Source organism: Epinephelus fuscoguttatus, linkage group LG11 (genome assembly GCF_011397635.1).
Source record: "Epinephelus fuscoguttatus linkage group LG11, E.fuscoguttatus.final_Chr_v1".
NCBI lineage: Eukaryota > Metazoa > Chordata > Actinopteri > Perciformes > Serranidae > Epinephelus > Epinephelus fuscoguttatus.
The window spans coordinates 40551485-40573161 of record NC_064762.1 but is presented as its reverse complement, the minus strand read 5'-3'; the positions used below and the strand labels follow the sequence as shown (position 1 = coordinate 40573161).

Genomic DNA, 21677 nt, shown 5'->3' with positions numbered 1-21677 from the left:
TGTAATGCCAGATGTCATGCCATGCCTTGCCATATTTATCTGATGAACTGTCCAAATAAAACACACCCTAGTCAGACAACACCAATGTCAGTGATTCTGCTTCTCCTGCCACTCTACAATTTCTTAGTGTCCTACTGTAAGCAACATGCCATTACATGAACACAACATGTTCTGCTTAAGTGACAGTTTCAGTCATTTCACGAGATTTCCATGTGTATGAGGTATCACTGGTTCAAAGTGGGCTGGCCAGTTAAAAAGGTGTTATTTTTTACACTAACCATGTGACAGCCTGAATCATTGTGAATTACAGAATGCAGCCCAGTTACCAGAAGAAAATTATTGCATAGTACCTTTCTGCAAGCCACAGATACATTACATTTGTACATTTCATATGTATCATATCAGCGTTTTTTTTTTTTTAAGTGACTTAGTTTATGAGCTCACTTTGTCATTGAGGGGTGGAGGGGATGGTGGATGTTGTGACACCAAGGGAGATGCATGCAGAAACTGCAGATCACTGCAGAACCCTATTTGAAACCAACAAACAACAAACTTGTTGTTTTTTAGCAAGTCGGCCCAGACATCACTGCTTTTACAGCAGGGATTGTGCCCAGGTATCAGAAACCTGGTATTTTTGAGCCAAAACATGATCTTTTCCCTCCATAACTAAGTGACTAAACCTTACAACACATTAACTACAGCAGTCTTGAAATACAAAGAAACAAGGGTGATTCTAGGATCATATCAGACACTTTTTGGGAAAGTCTGTGACTAAACCATCAAATCTGATAAAGGTTATTTAAATGCTGAGTCACAGCAAAAGAGGAATGGATTGGAATCATAAAAGAAACATATCATAACCCTAATTTCTGGGGGAGGATAACTCATTTTGATACAGCAGCTCCTCAACATACACATAAACAGTATGTATGTTTCTGGAGTAAACCAGCCCCCTATAGTGAGTACCAAAAATACCAAAAATGGACCTTGGACTTATTTTTTGGACTTTTATTTGAAATGAAATGCACGACATGTAACATTAACACATTAACAGTAATCGACTTTTTCAATGTTTGTCTCTGCCTTTTTCCTTCTTGTCTGTATTATATAATACAAATACATAAATAAAAATACACTTCAAAAAAGAAAAGTGCTTGAAATCTACAAAATAATAATAATAAATACACACAATAAGAGTTATAATGTTAATGTGCATCCAGGGGGATGGGGATGGCAAGGGGGTGCTGGATTTTTGTTGTTAAAATATTACGTTGCAACCAAGTACACTGTATGGTTTTGACACTTTTCTAGCTTGTTAAAAAGGGACATACAGTTTAAAAAAAAAATCTCTCAAATTTTAGGGGTGCTGGGATTCAATTTAGGGGTGCACCCCCAAAAATGGGCTAGAAAGGCCTATGCAAAGAAATATTTTTTTCACCGCATCTATTCTGTGGTTTGCAGAAACATACAATGCCAACATTTATTCTGGCAATTGGGTTGCTGAATGTTGTGTACAGGCATATTTCATCTTATATACAAATACGTAAGATTCAAAATCCAACAATTATTACAAAAGTGTCTGGGGCCTAAAATGGATTTATTGCAAAATGTTTTGGATAAAATAATTTTGGATAAAATATACTATTTTGTCATCAGTAAATATTCTATTCAGTACCTAGCTGTTAGGCGACACTTTTCTGTTTTAAGAAATTTCAGGAGATCAGTAACAAGCATTGAAAATGTCAGTGTAGTGGAATGGCTCAAGGGTAGACCTGCAGAGCTTAGGAACCTGCGCAGACACATAGTTTCTGCGCAAGGTCAGACCCACAGTTACAAACATGTGCATTCACAAGTTCAACTCACAGTTTTAGGTATACACATGCACAAGCCTGAGAGGGTGGGGAAACTGTCAGTTATTTTTTAATTAGTCCAGTCTGAGGCCCACAGACCCCTGACAGTCAAATATTTACGCTTTTAATTCAATCACTTCATCGCAGGAGTCAATATTTCAACTAGCTAGCCACGCTCGCATCAGCTAGTGTCTGCTTATCAACTCCCTGATCATAACTAAATGTGGTAACTTCAGCCACTGCTCATTTTAGAGGGACCAGTGCAAGAGAATGTGTTCTTTGTTTAGATTATCATATGGACAATGGGTCTAGATGCTTGTCTCTAGCTGCCAGTGTTAGCTAATGTAGCTAGCGCGCTAGCTAGTTCAAAAGTTGACTATTTCCTCTTCAAAATGTTGTCATCTGTTGATACTTTGTCTAATAGAGCAGGGGCAAAAATGACAAAGTCTATCCACATCCAGGGGTGTGCAAAACCTAGAGGAAAACTGACACACCCCGCTGACCTACTACCCTCCCTCTGGTCCTTCTAGCAGAGGGGCAGAGCACAGCCTAGGTCAGCAGGGTTTGCTGGAGGCTGGCTTAAAGCCAGGCCGCTCTTTTTTTTTTCTGGGGAAGCACTAGTGCACTAGCTAAAAGAAAAGTTTTAACGATATTGAAAAAAAAGAAAAAAATGTGGCTCTCCAGCTCTGCAGGTGCTTCTCCAAGGGATGGTATGTCAGTCGCTCCACCACTTTGGTCTGGGCTGAGCGCTCAACAACTATTGGATGGATTGCTGTGAAATTTGAAGACATTCATGTTCCCCAGGGGATGAATCCTACTGACTCTAGTTAACTGTACCTGACTCAGAATTATGGCAGCTGATTCAACCGTTTAATACCAATATTTGACAATTAGGGTTGTTTTTTTTCTATACAAAGTTTTAAAGTTTGAATGAAGCTCAGCGGGATGTTCAGTGTGACAGCAGCATTCATGTAATATAGTTAAAAAGATCATGGTGCAGCTGACAAAGAGTAGTGTGAAAGTCAAGAGTGCTCACTCCGCAGCAAAATATATAGGACCAACACTACCCCAGAAGTAGCCTACACTGCACAGCACACTGACTTTCACAAAAACAAAAAGACTGCTGGATTTGAGGAAATCTCAGTCTATAGTGATCCCTTTTCCTCTGGCTCCACCATGAGATTGACAGTGTTTTTTTAGTGAAATGTCTCAACAATTTGGCTACTGGATGGATTACCATAAAATCTGGTACAGATGTTCTTGATTCCCAAAATAGTACTGACTTTGGTGATCCCCTCATCTTTCCTCTGTTACCATCATGAGGGTGAAATACACGGTTTGACTAAAACATCTCAAAAACTACTGGAAAAATTGTCATGATGTTTGGTACCTGACATTCACATTCCCCTTAGACTGCAATTACTCTCAATCCCTCGACTTTCTCTATAGCGCCATCATCATATAATTTTTTTAATGTGTCCAATATTTAGGGTCATGAGCAAATACCTTTAAAACTAATGATATTCCAATCAGTAACAGCTGCACAAATTGGTATACTGATATGCTTAACTAAAGGCCCTGACACACCAAGCCAGTCAGTCACTGGTCAATGCTGAGCCGTCAGTAAGCCTCTATCGCCTTTATTTTTTGCACTGTTGGCACAAGTTGGCCCTTGTTGGCCCTTGTTGCCATTTTTTTCTGCCATTTTGGCATGTTGAATTTGCATCAGAGCTGTCGGTGCCAATCAGTAATTGGAATCACACTATTTGGCAATTCAACTCCAAGCACAAGAAAAGAAACAGAACTGAGGAAAGCAAACAAACAGCTAAAGTCAAGAGGGTGTGAGATGGAAACAATCTTCTTCTCTTAAGTACAAACAGTTCCTAATTGTTTGAGTTAATGTTTGTTAGGGCATGATGAATATCCTTTTTTGTTTTGACATCAGGTTGTGTTGTTAATATGGTAAGTGGCTAACTAGCATCTTGAATCCATCTCATCTGTCTCCCTTTTTGAATGACAAATATAGACTACTACCACCCATTGGTATAAAGAGTTATGGTGCGTTCCAGGCAACCTGTAACTCGTGTTTTCACACCCTGTAACCCGTGAAAATGCACTGGAACGGCTGTCAAACCCGTAACTTCCCACCCGTGAACTTGTACCAGATCGATGTACTCCCAGTTACGCTTTCTGACGTCACACAGCCCTCTAAACCAATTACCTTACTCCTCTAAACAACAATGGCAGCCCTATGGATGCGGTGTTGCTGCAGGTGATACATGGTGAGAAATAGACATAAAATAACCCTAATGTTAACGCATTATTGGCAGCCGTTCTAACAGCTGGTTTCCAGTGCAAGAATAATCAATACAAAATACGTTTTTTAACACAGATAACGTAAAATAAAAAGTATAATAGCATCTGTGACCTTATGCGCCATTTCTCCTCCTCCGTTTCACTCAAATGAGCAAGGAGCAGGCACCTTTGGCGATAGAAATAATGGGAACTGCCCATTGGTCCGACAGCCCATTGGTTCGTCATCCCATTATTCCGACCATATTAAACCCATTGTTCCGAAGTCCGTTCCGAAATCATCATGATGCCCTGTGGTTAAGGTCTGGTTAGGTTTAGGCACAAAAACCACTTGGTTAGGGTCAGGAAAAGATCATGGTGTGGGTTAAAATGAAAAAGAAAGTGACAAACACATAAGCCATGAGCCTGCTCCGCCTCAAGCCTTTCCCAGCTGACCCAGAGCCGGTCGCGGCGCACCATACGCCCGCTGTGAGCCATTCAGCACAGCGGACAGTCGGACTAATGGGATGTCGAACCAATGGGCTGTCGGACCAATGACATGGACCCAGAAATAATGGGGAAGCACAAACAAACGGTTCGCCATGTTCAACGTTAAACAGGAAGTAACTGGCAGTTTGCCGTAACTTTCCTGGAACGCTACAAAGTCGTAATTCGTGACTTGAAGTCATGACTTACGAGTTCAAAAGCCTGCCTGGAATGCACCATTATTTCCTCTCATGTAGGTACAGAACATATGCGCTGGTCATAGACTGTATAAATCACCTAGAGGAAAACATTACACAAAAAAATTAATGTAAAGGAATACATGTGTTATGTTACCTCCGTCACAGATGTTTTTTAACCCTTTGATGCACAACATGGGTCTAAAGTGACCCGACTGAGTTTTTATGTTCTATATCTTTGCAATAAATTAACTTCATCATTCAGTATTCCAGGTTTTCCTCAATTAACTTGTTTTTGATCATTATACATCCTTATTTTATATTTTCCTTTCTTACTTTTTTAATAAAAACCCTTTTTGTATCACTACCCTAATGCACAACATGGGTCTAAAATGACCCATATCCATTTTCTATGATATTTCATGTATGGCTGAGTGTTTCTATGATATATCTTTGAAATAAATGTATTTTATCATTTATTATTCCAAGTAATCAGTAAATATCTTGTTTTTGTTTAGCACAAATCATCATTTTATTTTTTTATTTTATGAACAAGCACAGCTTTTGTATTTCTACATCAAGTTTGCACACATGGGTTAGCATTTGGCAGGAACCTGTGAAAGTTGTTTGTTTGCAAGTAAGAACATACTTACCACGGACAACTATTCACAGCTCAGCACAGCTCCCTTTGTACATCTGATACATGTTAGTCTTGTTTTACAATTGTTCAAACATTACCCTAATAAAATATATGATGATAATTGTGAAATATAGTTGTACATTATATTTGATTAGGTTTAGGTTACCTTGAGAGTGAGTACATTACTTGTAAGTAATTACTGTTAGCTAGCTAGCTGTTGACATATTCTATTTTAGTTCTTTGTAGTTAGCTAAGTCGTTATCTAACTATTTGGCTAAGTAGTTGGCTAAGCTACTTAGCCTAGGAGTTAAATAACTAACTTAATAGGATGGTGTCCTCCAGACTTGCTTCGTTTCAACGAAAAAATCTCTTCTTGAATAAACTCTTCTCTTCACAGAAGTACCCATTAGTAGTTGAGAAACATATAATAAAATTCAGTAAAACTAAGTAAAATTGCAGAGCTACCAGACTTTGCTGCTATAATAGTTGAAGCGCGTGTTCTAGAATGAACCACCCCCACCCCTCCTTGAAGGTCAAGTTAATTTTATTTAGTTTTATTTTCTATGTAGCACCAGATCACAGCAGAAGTCATTTAAGGTTACCTTTCCTATAGAACATGTCTATAACTTGTCCTTTTATTAAGCAAACTCAATAGCCCCATGTCATTTATCTTGTTTACACCATGGCATGTCATTTCTGTCTCTACATAGTCATGTTATCTGTTATCAGAGGTATGTGTATGTGACAAAATGATAAATAAACATGTTGCAAATATTGTATGAGTGTTTGGCCCCACTCACTGCTGAAGTAATTATTTGAAACAAATTATTATTATTGTATTAAGTCATTTGATTTTAAATCACACTTGGATGAATGGGTCATTTTTGATCTGTGTGTAAACTTGATGTAGTAATACAAAAACTATTTTTGTTCATAAAGTATGAAAAGAAAAATGGAAATAATGACCTGTTGTAATCAAATACAAGATATTTAAAGAATACTTGGAATATTCAATCATAAAATAATTTGATTTCAAAAGATAGAGCAAAGAAACACTCAGCCAGCATGAAATAACATGGGAAATGGATATGGGTCGTTTTTGACCCATGTTGTGCATTAGAAGGGGTGTGCATATGTTGTGCATCAAAGGGTTAACATGAAAACATTACAACTTAAATTTCTTAATGTTCAACAGGTCGTTTGACTTTATTTTACCTAAGCGGTGATGAACATCACAGTCTATATATTCTATCTGTTGCATTTACATTTATTTTTCATAAATGACAGTTGAATGCATAGTACCACATTCAATTATGTAACATATGATTACATTCAGTAAGAGTTAAAGATGATGTAAAAACTCTGAATGCAGCAGAAAATCTGCAAATATTACATGTCAACGTTACAGCCTACAGCCGACCACAATGAGCTGCCTGTTTTAGCAATAATATTAAAAACGATAACAAGTTTGGGTTTGTGGATCGTCAAGTTTGATGTTTACGTGCCATATAGCATCAATAACTAACTCCAGCTTAACCAAAAATGCAGCAGCTAGTTAGAATAAAGTTATTTCTGGAACCATGCTGAAACGTGACATTATTATTTTCAAGTTACATATAAACACGTTATTGTAACTGCACACAGTCTGCAACTTTTTAACTTAACATAACTGTTCCCTACCCAAGTCTAGTATGTTATCTTAACATTACATTGCCCATATGGCAAGTGTATCGCTTACATAGCATAACTTTAGCTAACTAATGGTAATATAGTGGAGTTTTTTCTTCCAACCTTTTCAGAAGTATTATCACCCTAAATTCTAATTTGACTTTCGTGCATGCCAGTTAGCTGGCTAGATATTGAGATAACGAGCTAACAAGTCAGACAATACCTGCTAATTAATGATAATATATGAATAAAATGATAATAGAATGTCACTCACTGAAAACCTGGATCACTGGTATCTTGGACAGTCTGTAAGTACAGCTATCTTCACAGCAAGCCTTATTATTTGACCAATATTTGTACAAAAAAATCTCCTAAGGGGTGAGTGGCCTGCAGTAAGGCCTAGCAGAAATCCAGTCAAAGTGGCCACACCCTTAATTATGCAGAACTTTAAGCCTTAATAACATTTAAACAGGATAGTAATAGAAAAGATTCAGGCCCTGTACAGTTGTCATAAATGGTGGAATAAGCCATAGGGACCAAAACTATCTTTATACCAGGCTGTGAACATGTTTATTTTAGCTGTAGAGTTGGGCATTTTAACATGGGAGTTATGGGAATTTGCTCTGTTTTGGAGCCAGCCCGAAATGACCAGTCAATGAATTGCAGATTTTGGCACTTAAGTGCAACTTTTTGGCCGAGAAACAGGCAGTCTCCACGTTGATGTTGGTTTGGTGTGTCTGATGGTCAACATGGAAAACATTTTACCTGCTAAGCATCAGCATGTTAGCATTGTCATCCTCTAGTGTGGACTCTTAGTTTTGTTCAGGTGCCATTATAGAGGCTATCTCAAATTGTAATGAGTTAAAATTGGACTTCAGCCAATTTCCAGGCTCCACCCAAACTGTAGACAAGACTACCATCCATCAAGAGCTCAACATTTGCCCGCTAACCATTATTGTACAATAGCACATGAATGTCTTGTTAAAATGTTCTGTAAATGTTCGCTTGGTAACCCTGGAAAATCATTATCTGTTTCTTACATGAATGTTAGTCTGTCTAACCAGTCAATGCAGTTGCCAGAAGGTCTGTCGCGTTTACATGCTGTCATTAATGAATGAAATATTCTGTCTGGTTTAGGTATCAGATTGGGACTAGGATTGGGTTTCTCCCTCTCTCTCTCTCTCTCTCTCTCTCTCTCTCTCTCTCTCTGATTCTCTCTCCCTCTCTCTGACTGTGTCGGTGCTCAGACCCTAAAATCCCTGCTGACTGGATGTCTGGTGGAGAGGGTGCAGACAGCCGACACTAATCCGGTCTCTCACACAGAAACACACACACACAGACTAGGGCTCAGCAACAAACACACACACACACACACACATTGGAAACACACATGCAAGTTGTGTTTGATCTCTGTGCAGGCAATTTATCATGTGATGTTGGGGGTTGATATGCTGTATGCCACAGTGTCAGCAGTTTTATTAGTTTTGAGCTGTTGGATTAAAACTGTTCCTGATGCTTGAAGAGGTTTGATCACTGATAAAGATCATTATTATGATACTATACTGGCACTTTTAGTAGTGAGTAGTGCGAGTTACCTCATGATAATGTTTATGTATATAAACTATACAGTCAGTGGTTTAGTGGTGGTTAATATTATTAATTTAAAAGCAGTGTCATTTGCTATGTCCTCAAAAAGACAAATCCATCTGCATCATGGTTATATTTTTATTTTTTAAAAGAGTCAGTAGCTATCTATAAGAAAAATATATGCTTTTTCTATATAAGCTATAAAATCTATACATATACCATAAAACTATTCAACTAAATGATTAATTACTTTCTTTGATATTTTGATTTTTTTTTAATATATGCAGTGAAGATTGCTGGGTAGTAAGTATGTTTATGTTGTCCAATGCCAAGTCTCTATTTGTGTCAAGAAGACCATACTCGCATGACAGTGTGCACTAGGGCCCATTCTAATAATGTGCACTGGGTATACCTCATATTCCTGGTGTACCCTCCACTACACCACTCTATACATACATTTCCATACATGCTTACTTGCATTGCTATTTGCATCTTGAAAAATGTAGGGAAATTGTATGGAAAAAAATATACTCAAACCTTCTGTGTAATTTCACTTCAATGCACTTCATGCAGAAAAATCAAACTTTGCCCGTTTCTTTTTTATTTCTTTATTTACTAAGGACAGAATCCAACCCATCAACGCCATTTCTAATGCTCGTGATTGAGATATTTGTATGTGCTTCAGACAGACAGACAGACAGACAGAGAGAGACAGGCAGACAGAGTGAGGATGCTGCTGCTCTGGTAACCCCTCACCTAGATCATCCTTTTGTGCACGGCGCGCTGGAGGTTGCCGTCTCTTCGCTCTGCCCAGCTGCCACCGCCGGCATTGGTTCACCATACAGACACACGTAGGCGCGTATCCGACCGACCAACCCCCTTTTTCCCCCCTGGCCGACTGGAGAGCCGGCGAGCGGCGGGACAGGCAGGCAGCGACGACCCGCTGCTGCAGCCCCGGACAGGACAGAGGTCTCCACCGAACGAGTGAGTACGAGAAAATATATAGTACATTTATAAGTTAATATGTTTTTGTGTTGCAGCGAGCACTGAAAATCTTGTTTTCTTTCGGCGGGGTGAGCTGGGGGAGGGAGGGAGGAAGGGAGGGAGGGGGTGTTTCTCCTGATCTCAATCTGCGTCGCCGGGTGGAGATCAGTGTTATAGTTGCAGGATGATGAACTACGACTTCTAGTCCGTTAATATTATTATAAAGCACATCATAACCTCCACTATAAACAAGCTGAATTTAACGTTTGTTTGGAGAAGTGCCGACTGGTTCATTTAAACCTCTATAATCGTGCGCAACTTGCAGCTATACTGCAGTCACCGACTTTGAAGGACTCACGGGGATTTTACTGCCTTGTATTAAAATGCGTCCAACCTCTCACTATGCGTCCATAAACACGAGTTTAATTGCCTTGGTTCTACTCCATCAGTGAGAGGGATGACGTTATGTTTTTGTAGCACGACTACGCTACATTTTCATCCTCGTGTTCATCTCGTTTTTCTGTTGCATGATGGGTTTTATGTGTAGTAGGCCTATGGCTTTAATATGTTTGATTGTATTTTATCATAGAGAATGAGCTGATTTGCAGCAGTATTCCCCCAGTCCGTTCAGTCCCCCGGCGAAACTCGTGTCTGAACACGTTGTCAGAAAGGAGGTGTGTACCTGAAAACCAGACCTAAGCCAATGAGCGGCGGCTCCCCGCCCTTACTGTGCCACTTGTTTACTACTGGAGCCGGACGCTGATTGGTGCAAAGGTGGGGAAAATCAGGCTTTATGCTGTGTTTGGGTGCATGAGAGAGAGTGGGAGAGTTGAGCTGTCAGACGAGGGTTCTTGTCATAGAGGTTTATCAGAATTAACTGCAGGTATTTTTTGGAAGCTGTTCACTTCATGATACAGCCATCTTTTACACAATATAACACTGGTGCCATGAAAGGCACCACAAAATAAAATGCATTATCATTATTATTATTATTATTATTATTATTATTATTATCATTGTTGTTATTATTATTATGTGCAGACTGTTAGACAATGGGCCTGTAGGCATACGCATGCAAAAGGCCCCACTACCGCTGCTACACAGGAGCAAGACACACAAACTTTGTGGTGGTTTTGCAGAGGGGTGGGCGATATGGCTCTAAAGTAATATTACCATATTCCAGGGATTTTTTGCGATTAATGATATTCTTGACGATATGACAAATTAGTAAGAAAAAATAACCAATTTAATTGTACATGTCAACCTAACAGTTTGCCTTCAAATATTAAAACTAGACAAAAATGATATTTCATTTATTTAATTTGTAAACAACAAAAGTAACTCAGAGGGAGACTCAGATTCTGTATACAATATTAATAGTACAACAAAATAAAGTCTAAAGCACAAATTACAAATTTAAACAGCTCCCAAATACAAAAAATATACCCTGGGATCTGTATATATAAATCAACAGGTGATTTCCCTCTCTTTTAGCAAAATCCTAAATGACTGAGGTTTTTTTTCTACCTGGACCTTTATGCTCTGCCATTTCTCCTCTAATCATCACATTGTAACCTGTGACAGGCTTTAATTAACAAAGATACACATTAACATTAACAAAGGTTTATGACAAAATCACTTGTCTTTTGTTGTTTTGTGTGTCTTTGAGTTATTTGGTGTCTTTTTTGGTCGCTCTGTGTCTCTTTAGCCCTTTTTACAAAGAGGTTAAACTATCAAGCCATTATGAAGTCCCCTCTTTATGCCAGCCTTGCATTTTTACACAGAACCAAACAACTGTGGCATCATGTTGCTCCATTGTGTGATTTTTAGACAGCATGCCAGCATCATGGAATCAAAAGAGGCACGAGGGGTGTGACATGTAACTCAGCAGTGTCTGTCTCTAATGTGACCTATAAAATACACGTAGGCAGTGCTTTTTAAATAATAATAATAATGGCATAACATGGTAATAGCAATCATTTGCCATCCCTGTTATATGATGGCTGATCTTTGCTTGGAGGGTAAGGAGCTCCCAAACCTCATTGTCTGCCAAATTTGCGGACATTTTCGACTACTGTTCTTCTTTAAGTTAGCTGCTAACTGCTATCAGCTACTTTTTAAATCCCCAGGTGGTGGTTCATTACACATCATCAAAACTTCACACCCGTACCACCCATGATCCCATCCTGCCAACTGTCCCATTAATACAGAGATAATTTTGGCACTGTTACTGTCTCTGATGCCGACTGAAAACTCTGCCCCCTCATTTTGTGATTGAACCTTTTATACAGTATGGTAAGGTGGCATAACAGTATGAAATTCCCTCCTTGAAGAGGCTGCGTCAAAGGGGCTTGTGTGGTGATATTGTGTTTTCTGTCAGTATTTTGCCTGTTTATGTAGTTGTTTTTCATTTCTTTGTGGTCTGTCTGTCTCTTTGTGGTAGTTTGAGTCTCTTCCTGGTCTGTAATTTAAGTACCATTTTGCAGATGAAGTAATCCATCCACAGGTATAAGGTCTATTTCAGAGCACAGTTGTGTTCCTGTACTGAGTTGTTTGACAGTTTGTGGTTATATTTTGTTATACTGTTGTATTGACTTTTGTTAGTTTTATGTTGGTTATTTTGACAAAATTGTTGATATTAATAACAAATATTTACTATTTGAAGGCCTGAATAATAAAAACACAGATAATCACTTTCATTATCATAACAATAATAAACATTGTTAATATTATTGTAAAGGGCTACAACCCAACTAATAGTTCTGTCAGTAATAAGTCTGCAAAATTTCAGAAAGCAGTGAGGAATGTCTTCACAAGTTTTCAGAGTTCAAAGCGACATCTTAAAATTGTTTGTTTTATATTTAATTTATAGTAATATAAAACTGAGAAAGGCCTCACACCTTAGAGTAGAAGACAGACAATATTTGTCATTTTTTGCCACTAATGGATTTATCATTTTGACTCTGTTATTCCTTTTATTATTCTCTTTCTTTCTTTCTTTCTTTCTTTCTTTCCTTGCTGTAATGTGAGCTCAAATGCGCTTATGTAGTTGAAGTCAGTCATTTTGTGCATTTGATTTGAAATATGTGGTTTGAGTATGAAGCAGCTTGTCAGGACCATCAATCTGTCTCGTCTGAAAGTTCTACATGAAATCTGGTAGATCATGGATATTGAGTGCTGCAAAATAACTGCTTTGATCCATTCAACCATTTCAGCAGCATTATTCCCACATGCCCTGAATGCAACATTGCCCCATTTTTACCTCATGGGCGACAGGCCGCAGTGAATGCACTTAAACATTAGATTACATCTTCGGAACGTGTTTTCAGCCACATACTTTATTAGAATAGACTAAAAAAAAAAGATTTTGTTTCTGCCACTATCTAAATCCACACAAATCTGTGTTCACTTCAAATTCCTGCAATCATTTTTGCATCCTTTGTGGTGTTTTTGCTCTGCACTGTCAGGCAGAGAGATGCAAGATGGAACGAAGGCACGACTGCTTGCCAACATTCACTAGTCGGCTGCCTTCTGTTTAGATCAACATATTTATTTATCAGATAAAGCCTAATATTTATCATTTAATGCCATGGTTCAATTCGGGCATAATTTTCCCAGTTGGAAATAACCTTTAACCCTCATTACCCAATGCTTTAAGAAAGAAGCTGTTCAAAAATTGCAACAAAACTTTCTAAAAGAAATTTGTGGGGAATGTCATTTAATATAAAGGTGATTTAAACCAGCGGTTTAAAGGGGCATTCCGCTGTGTTTACACATGAAGTTTAGTTATCTCGTCAGGAGGAGTAGCTGATGATGTCATCAGGGTTATGTTTGGCTTGAGCTTGAGCCTATGCTGTGATGTGCTCATCACAAAAAATGTAACTCGGCCAACACGTTTCGGCGATGCCAACCGCCTGTTAATTTTTTGTAAACTAAAAACCATTTCCCAAAGTAAAAACTGAGCTTTTTATTTACTTTTATTTCAAGATAAGTAACAATGAATTGTGAAGACAATAAAGCCCCAACAAAACAGCATATGAAGTCCTGTCTTTGATTTATCTTTGCTTCAGCTGAGTAAAGGAAAGACCACTAGGTTTAATTATTCAAAGAAATGTCATAGGCTTTAGCGTTAGCATCTTGTATATGTGGATAAAATGTGTGTAGTAGAAGATAATTGTATTGCCAGTGAACCTTGTGAGTTATAATGGAACCAAATATTGTAACGTTACCTTTGTTAAATGTTGCTGTAGTTCATAGCTTTATATATGTAGAAGAAAAGTCTGCTAACTGATAGGCAAATTTATGCAACAAAGGGTGCATTAATAACCACTCACTGTGAGTGCCGGAACGCACCTGCTGTGAGTATTTGCGAATGCACCAACTGGACCATTTGCATATTCGGAGGGCTGTTGGAAGAGCAGCAGAGCATACTCTGGGCACTCCTTCTGGAGGGTCAGAGCAGCAGAGCGCCAAGTGGAATGAATATATGATTAACTTAATGGTTTGTTAATTCACATTAAAAGAGAATGCTCTGTTTCTTTGAAAAAAAATAGTGTAGAGCATCAGATTAGATTTACAAATGCACCCTTAATGTTATAGGTTTATGCTAATAACATTAGCATGTGGTGTATGTGGGGAAAACATATTGAGTAAAAGATAATTGTTTCATCAGTCAGCCTTGTGAGTTATAATGGAACCACATTGTGTAACAAAACCTTTGTTAAATGTTGCTGTTGTTCCAGATTTGTATGTATTATTGAGAGGTCTGCTAGTTGCTAGGCTTATACATGCAATGTAAATGTCATACGTTTATGTTAATAATGTTAGCATGTGTTTTGTCTGTGAACCCTGTGAGTTATAATGGAGCCACATTTTGTACTTGTATTTAATATTAAGGCTAATGAGTCATGTTCCCCATGTGTTTCAGTAGTGGTCGCTGAATCAATCAAACTTAACTGCAGTTCACAGAAATTCATACAGTGGCATTGTAACCCCACCACTAGCTAGTTCTTTGAGGTATAATTGCAGAGCAATGCAGGATCTCCATGCACAAGTAGGGGCAGGAATCACCAGAGGATGGATAATATGATATTATCACGATACTTAAATTGCGATACAGTATTATTGTGCTTTTAATTATGTTGCAATATGCTGAGTATTGCAATGAAATATATTTGGATATATTGCAATTTATTACCTTCTTTCTGTAAGTTATGTCCCCAAAGAAAATCTGTTTTATCTAATAATATAAACTTTTCAGTCCATTCATCTCACTACAGCTGTTTTTTGCAGCAGCAAAATATATTTAGTGGATTGAAAAAGCAATTGATTATAGTAGGCTACCTAAAGATTCATTTGTATTTGTAATATTAATAATTTACATAATAAAAGATCAATACTTGACACTATGGGACAATATAATATTGCCACACAAAAATATTATGATGCTATGCTCGATTTTTTTCCCACCCCTACGCTCAAGCATAATGCAACTCTACATCCGCCTTCAGGAAGCAGGGAGTTTCAAATGAAATTTGCTATTGAGTTGCGTTGTGGGAAATGTAGGATCCAGTGTTTTTGAAGCTAGACCCATATGAGAGACTGAAAGTCGGGATATCTCAACCCCTGCTGCTTTGATTTTGAATATTGTTTCAAAATTTCTCTTTTGTGAGTACGATACTAGATTGCTTAAGTTTCCCTTTATGAATATTGCATTGCTGTAGAAACATTTAAAAATGCAGTCAGATATTTTGATTGGTTTAAATCACATATTGTCTCTGGTGTCTTGTCTACAGAGAGGTGTGACACTGTGCCGAGTCCCCTCACTGTGTGCAGCAGCACCATGGCAGCTATGGGACCTGAGGACAGAGCTGGAGCTGGAGCTGGAGCTGGAGCTGGAGCAGGGCATGGCGGGACAGCAGTCTGCCTGTCGGGACTACAGGCCTGCACCTCTACGACAATGCACAACAGCAATGGGCCTGACACTCAGCACACTGTGGTGAGCAGGGACGAGACTCCCACTCATTATAATTTTTGTATCACATTATTTTGTTTTGTCAGTCATTTAACCATCTATCTATCTATTCATTCATTTACATTTTGGGTACACAAAATGGGACACACATAAATTTAGCCATCAGCAGTCACCAGAAGGCAGTATGTTGGTTTTACTTTGCATTTTGACAGGACAGACATTACTGTAGGAGAAAGGCTACATCCCCTAAAGTTTACCCTGTTCTGTGAAAAAGGAAGAGCTCCCACAAATGGATCATTATTTCCTCCCCCTATGTTAGAGGTAATGTACTGCCTGGTCAGAGGCTGGCACCCACATCCTTTTCATAGTGTAATACTGGCAGATTGTGCCTTCTGCAGGCAGGACACCACAGATGGACAGGAAATATTCTCTTAACTGCTTTATTCATGGCAACAACAGCTCAGTTTTAGGGTTTGAAAGGCTCATATAAACCCACATAAGGCCTTAACAGAGGCAGGGTTACTCTGTCCATGTTGATTTCCATTAATGCACAAAACCCATAACTGTTGCAGATTTGAACTAAGAGCTCATTGTTTCATTCTTTCTAAAGGTGTGTAAACAGAGGTGGGTCCAGGCTGAGAAAGCATTCATGGAGAGCGGTCATCACAATAACAAGACATCAGTTCAGCCATTGCAGGTAGAGTCTGAGCGAGGCTGGAGCAACCTGGCTGCTCCCCTGCAAACTGTGGGACCCACAATGCAGCTCAGCAATGTGTCAGCAACTGGAGAGGCACCATACAGGTGAGAGATAGGTAACTGTGTATGAGTGTGTGAGGGTGGACTTGGTCACGCTAGAGTCTAAGGATATTTCTTGTATTCTAGGTCCAGTTTCCGCAGCCCAGAGTCAGTGGAGATGGACGAGATCATGGCAGCCATGGTTCTGACCAGTCTATCCTGCAGCCCTGTAGTCCAGAGCCTTCCGCAAACAGATCCTGGACCAGGTCCGTCTCACCTCATCAACACACAACCTCAGTACCACTCGATAATAAGGCATCTTTTGTTAAGTGCTCAGCATTTTTTATGCCTCTACACAGGGTATAGCCATGGCCTAGGGCATTATGTTTTTGGGTTGACCATCTGTACATCAGTACGTCCCATCCTTGTGAACGCGATATCTCAAGAATGCATCAAGGAAATTTTTTCAAATTTGGCACAAATGTCCACTTAGACTCAACTATGAACTGATTAGTTTTTGATGGTCAAATGTCAAAGGCCAACCTTGCATCCATCTCATTCTTGTAAATGTGATATCTCAAGAACAGCTTGAGGAAATTTCTTCAAATTTGGCATAAACATTAACTTGGACTCAACGATAAACCGATTAGATTTTGGTCACCAAGGGTCAAGGTCTGTTTGACCGCATTTTTCTCATTCTAGTGAACATGATGGGCTCTAGTTTCCCGGCGCAGCGCAGGTGGCGCAGGGTGGCGAACCCCGCGCAGAGCTAGTTTCGAGCAGCGCAACCTGAGGCGCGCTCAGTTTGGTAGTTTGGCAGACCGAGGTGCGCTGAGATGGGTGTGGCGGCGCAGCAGGGGGAGGTGTCGACAGATCCAGCTTGGCGCAGTGAGAGTTTCGTGCCAAAAGGCTTCGCTGAAGGTGCGCTAAAAGCTCGCCAACTGAAACCACGTCTACTGTCAGCGCAGGGGGAGCGCAGCCGGTATAAGCCGAAGTTTGGCTGACCGGTGGGCAGTGCGCACACATCACCAAAACCTCACAGGCAGGTTTCCAGAATATCAGGCACATTAACGATGCAATAAATACCCAAAAAAACACTACTCAATGCAACTATCTGCAATCAGCACATAAATGTATCTCTATATCGACAGTCCCGTCACATCTGATGTCAGATCAAAGGGGATTGGCACCATTTGGCACGTTTGGCACACGTAATGGAAACCCAACCTGATTTGATTAACAAAACTAATGAGTTCACATCCCTCTCAGCCAACCACAAACAGCCACAGCATCAGATAGGGAGTATATATTCAGCATCTGTCATCTTAGAAAAGTCAAAAGAAAAGAAACAGAGTGAGACTGCGAGAGAGAAAGAGAGAGCGCACACGCGCACGAGAGAAACACAACATTGATTTACAATTGTGGTGACCTCCTCCCAGGCTACCTTTGCATCATCAGCCCGTGGAGGTCTGCTCGCAGTTCCGTATATTCAGACACTGCGAGCTTGGACCTCCCGGACCAAAACAACAGTTTCCTCCTGGGAGAAGTTTGACCGCCTGACGCTGCTGCTCTCTTCTGCCATGGCGAATTGAGTAAACTCTCATTATGCCTTCACGCAGCGCATTTAAGGGCGAGGAGAGGGGCTCATTTGATTGGTGTGATGTGTGTAAAACCCACTCCACGTCTTCTCTTCTCCCTCTTTCCGACTTGAGCCGGTAGGAGGGACGGAGGTGGGAAAGAGGAGTAGCTGTGCCAGCGCGCACGGTGTGTCAAACTTACAAAATCCGCCTAGCCACACCCAGTTGGCAATGCCGCCACGCCCGGTCTGCAAAACTAGAGCCCCATATCTCAGGAACAGAAGGGGAGACACTTGGTCAGATACTGAATTAGTGACATTCATCTTGGGTGTCACCGTGAAACTCTTTGAAACTCTGCTGATTGTATAGATCTTATGTGTTTGGGAGGACAATAGGTGTGAAGTATCCATGTTTTCACAGACTTGGATATGAAACTGTCAGAGAAGTTTGACCAGTGCACGGAGGCATACAACCACAGGCAGTAATCACAGTTTTTGTTTTTCTTTTAAATTATATTCAGTCTGCAGCAGCTAGACTTGCAAAAGCCAGATTCAATCTCATGAGCTCTGTTAGCAAAGATTCGTGAAAGCCTTTGCAATATATGAAAATCAAAATGAGCAGTGAATAAGTAATAAAGAGTAATATATAACATAAAAGAATATTTGTGCAGCTACTGCATGCAGTAAAACCAATAGTGAGACTGGAGCAAATATAAAATTGAATCACAATCCTATTTATTGCCTAATAGTTTTCCACATACAAGGAATTGCTTTGGTGAATTGGTGCAATCAGCATTAATAAATGTAAATGCCAAAATCAACATGAATATAGGAAAATTTCCAATCAAACAAAAAATGCATATAAAATATATCTGAAAATGAAAGAGCTGTGCGGTTTTTAGAAGTAGTAGTTTTGTACAGGAATATGCAAAATATTGTCCAAGGAATGTGCAAAAGTTTAGTGTATGAATATAAGAATAATGTGTGCAATGTATAACTGTAATATAAAATGAACTGCAGTGGTCATGTCAGTTCTTTTTGCAAAATATATGATGTTTAGATGTGTAAAGCGAGACTTTGTAACTTAAGCTGAATTATGTCACTTTTTGCATTTGTAATAGATGTTAAAAGATATACAGTTGTACAACAGGAGCACAGAGTGTAAAGTGGGAAAGAGTTTTAAAGTGAACCAACTCAGTAATGGCAAGAACACAGCAATATCTGTCTAAAGTTTGCTAAAATTAACTACATGTAGTTTACATTAGCCAGCAAAGCTACTGGTCATACTAGACCAAGTAAGGCTGTAGCAACAAAACACCAAGAGTGGACTGAATAGAGCAAAGGTGTGTTTTATTACCTATGAATTTCAACTGCAAAAGTTATATAGTCTTACCTTAAAGGGTAACCTCAGTATTTTGTAACCTGGACCCTATGTTCAATGTCTTTGTGTCTAACTGACTTAAGGGGAACAACATTTTTTTAAAATGGTCCAGTACTGAGCAAGAGCACTGCAGGCTGCAATGTAATCCCTGCGGGGAACTGTGGACTGTCACTTTACTTCCTCTAAAAGTGCTTGTTTTTGGTACTGACAGACTCAGACTGTTATTCTTGGGCAAAGAGGTCATGGTGAGGGCTAGTACCAGCCAAGTGAAGCACAGTAGGGTGGAACTTGCCAAGGAAAGCAGTGGGATTTATAAAAATGCATCAAAGTACATCCATTCAAGGAGCTTGTTTTTGCCACTGACAGGCTCAGGTTTTTATTCAAAGAGTCTGACAACATTATGGAAAGGATCCGTACGGAGACAGTAATTCTATCATTGTAAAATACACTTCATTCAAGCTGACAGAGGTGAAATAAAACTCACAAAAGACATCTTGGTCTGTCTTTCCACTGTTTCAACAATCACCAACTCTGGTTTGGTTGAAATAAATCCTTAATTCCCAGTTAGATATGAAAACATGCTGGCTCTATATACACATAAATTAATGTTTATTTAAATGGAAATTGGAGATGGAGATAACAATTTCGGGGCTGTTTCTGGTTAAACAAAAAGGGTTTTAGAGGTCTATCTCTGTTGGGATCTTTTCCATAATGTTGTCAAACACTCAAAACAAAAAATACATCACTTACCCTGTAAGTAGAATTTCATTTTAAAAATCCTGCTGTCCTTAGAACGAGCAAGATAAATAAAGAAACTCGCAGGAGTGATATAGTTGCTACTAATAGGTCTACTTTCCCTATTTAGCCATGGCTGAAGCACAAAATAGATTACTTTCTATTTTAAATTTTTTGGTGAAGTGAAAAATAAAATGAACAGGGAACAGAGCAAAGAAATGATGGTCACTGTTAGAAAACACACACATCACACCCTGGCAACAGTGTGAGACACCTGCTGTTGTCTTTAGAATGGGCGGAGAGGAAAGCAGAGGAGAGCAGTCCCAAATGCACAGTGTCTATTTTAGTCATAAAGGAGTGGAGAATATTTGCTATCTAAACCATAAGGTATATTTACACAGTAAACTATTTTGCTGAGTATCATCAACTCACTGATAACTGTTCACAGTGTTTACGTCATAGTGTCACAGCAATTAGAGGAATAATGTTGGAAAAGTGGGATAAAAAGGACAAAAGGGAAGTTTTCGAAAACCCACTTCCTCTTTTCCAGGTGGCTCATCATCATCAGCTGACATGGAGTGTGGTGGCGGCGAGCTCTCTGACAGTGGCAGCAGCGGCTACTGGAGCTGGGACCACGGCAATGTTAGTCCCGCCCCCTCCATGTCTGTTACTGAGATGGACAGCAGCCCTGATGAAGGCCTACAAATGGAACTGGAGCAGGGAGAGAAGTTTAATGCCAAAAAGCCAAAGGTATGTACATGTTCACTGCTGAATGTTTAGCACCATATGGTAGAAACTGCTGCTTCAGAAGCCCCTAGAATCAGCAAAGGAAGTATATTATCTCCTCCTATGTGAACTTTGTGTCTTTGTGCATTTCTCTGTCTTTCCTGCCCCACCATCTCTCCTGTTGTTTACCTGTGTTGTGTTCTCTCTCTCACAGAGCTCTTTCAGAGGTGTGTATAAGTGTCTGTGGCCCAGTTGTGGCAAGGTGCTCACGTCTTCAGTCGGAATCAAAAGACACATCCGTGTGCTGCATCTGGGGTGAGTTGGACTGACATGTACAATCAGTTGTGTGATCATTAGTGATGGATATTACTGGATATGTTTAAATACTGGTGCTGACATAATACCCGAGTTTTAGTACTTGAATCATCCTAACTAGGTTAGATATAGATTCCATTTCCAAAAAGTCTTTGGGGAAAATAGAGAATTTAACTATTTCAAGTAATTTATTCGTTTTCACTGCCAACACTAAAAGTTTAGACTACCAAATAATCATAAATAGCCCACTGCAGAGTAGCCACCTTGTGGTAAAACATTTTAGTGAATGGTGAATTAGACCCTATTTAGACTGTCTCGGCTGTATTACCGTCATAATGAGGCTCAGATATGTTTTTCGGCTCCAGACAGGCTTTTTTTGCCAAAAAATGTCTCTTTTGATAGTAAAGGTTGCTGTCTCCTGTACTAGAATAAAGGCTTTTCAGCTACCAGCACCTAACATGAACCATTTGGACTATATATGTTTTAAGCATTACATTTTTCAAGGTATGGCTGAAATCTAATATATTGTAT

General features: G+C 39.4%; 1 protein-coding gene across 2 annotated transcripts in view; it reads left to right on the top strand.

Annotated features, from left to right (window-relative positions):
* The first annotated feature begins 9200 nt into the window (after window positions 1-9200).
* znf395b (zinc finger protein 395b) overlaps window positions 9201-21677 on the top strand; it is a 30858-nt gene continuing 18381 nt past the window's right edge. Inside the window, exons 1-6 of one of the 2 annotated variants that reach the window (XM_049590694.1) lie at window positions 9201-9704; window positions 15500-15702; window positions 16289-16479; window positions 16561-16679; window positions 20656-20855; window positions 21046-21146. In XM_049590694.1, coding sequence (XP_049446651.1) covers window positions 15547-15702; window positions 16289-16479; window positions 16561-16679; window positions 20656-20855; window positions 21046-21146 — 767 coding nt within the window. In that variant the 5' untranslated portion in view covers window positions 9201-9704; window positions 15500-15546. The remainder of the gene's footprint in view (window positions 9705-15499; window positions 15703-16288; window positions 16480-16560; window positions 16680-20655; window positions 20856-21045; window positions 21147-21677) is intronic. The other variant, XM_049590693.1, reaches the window with a different exon arrangement.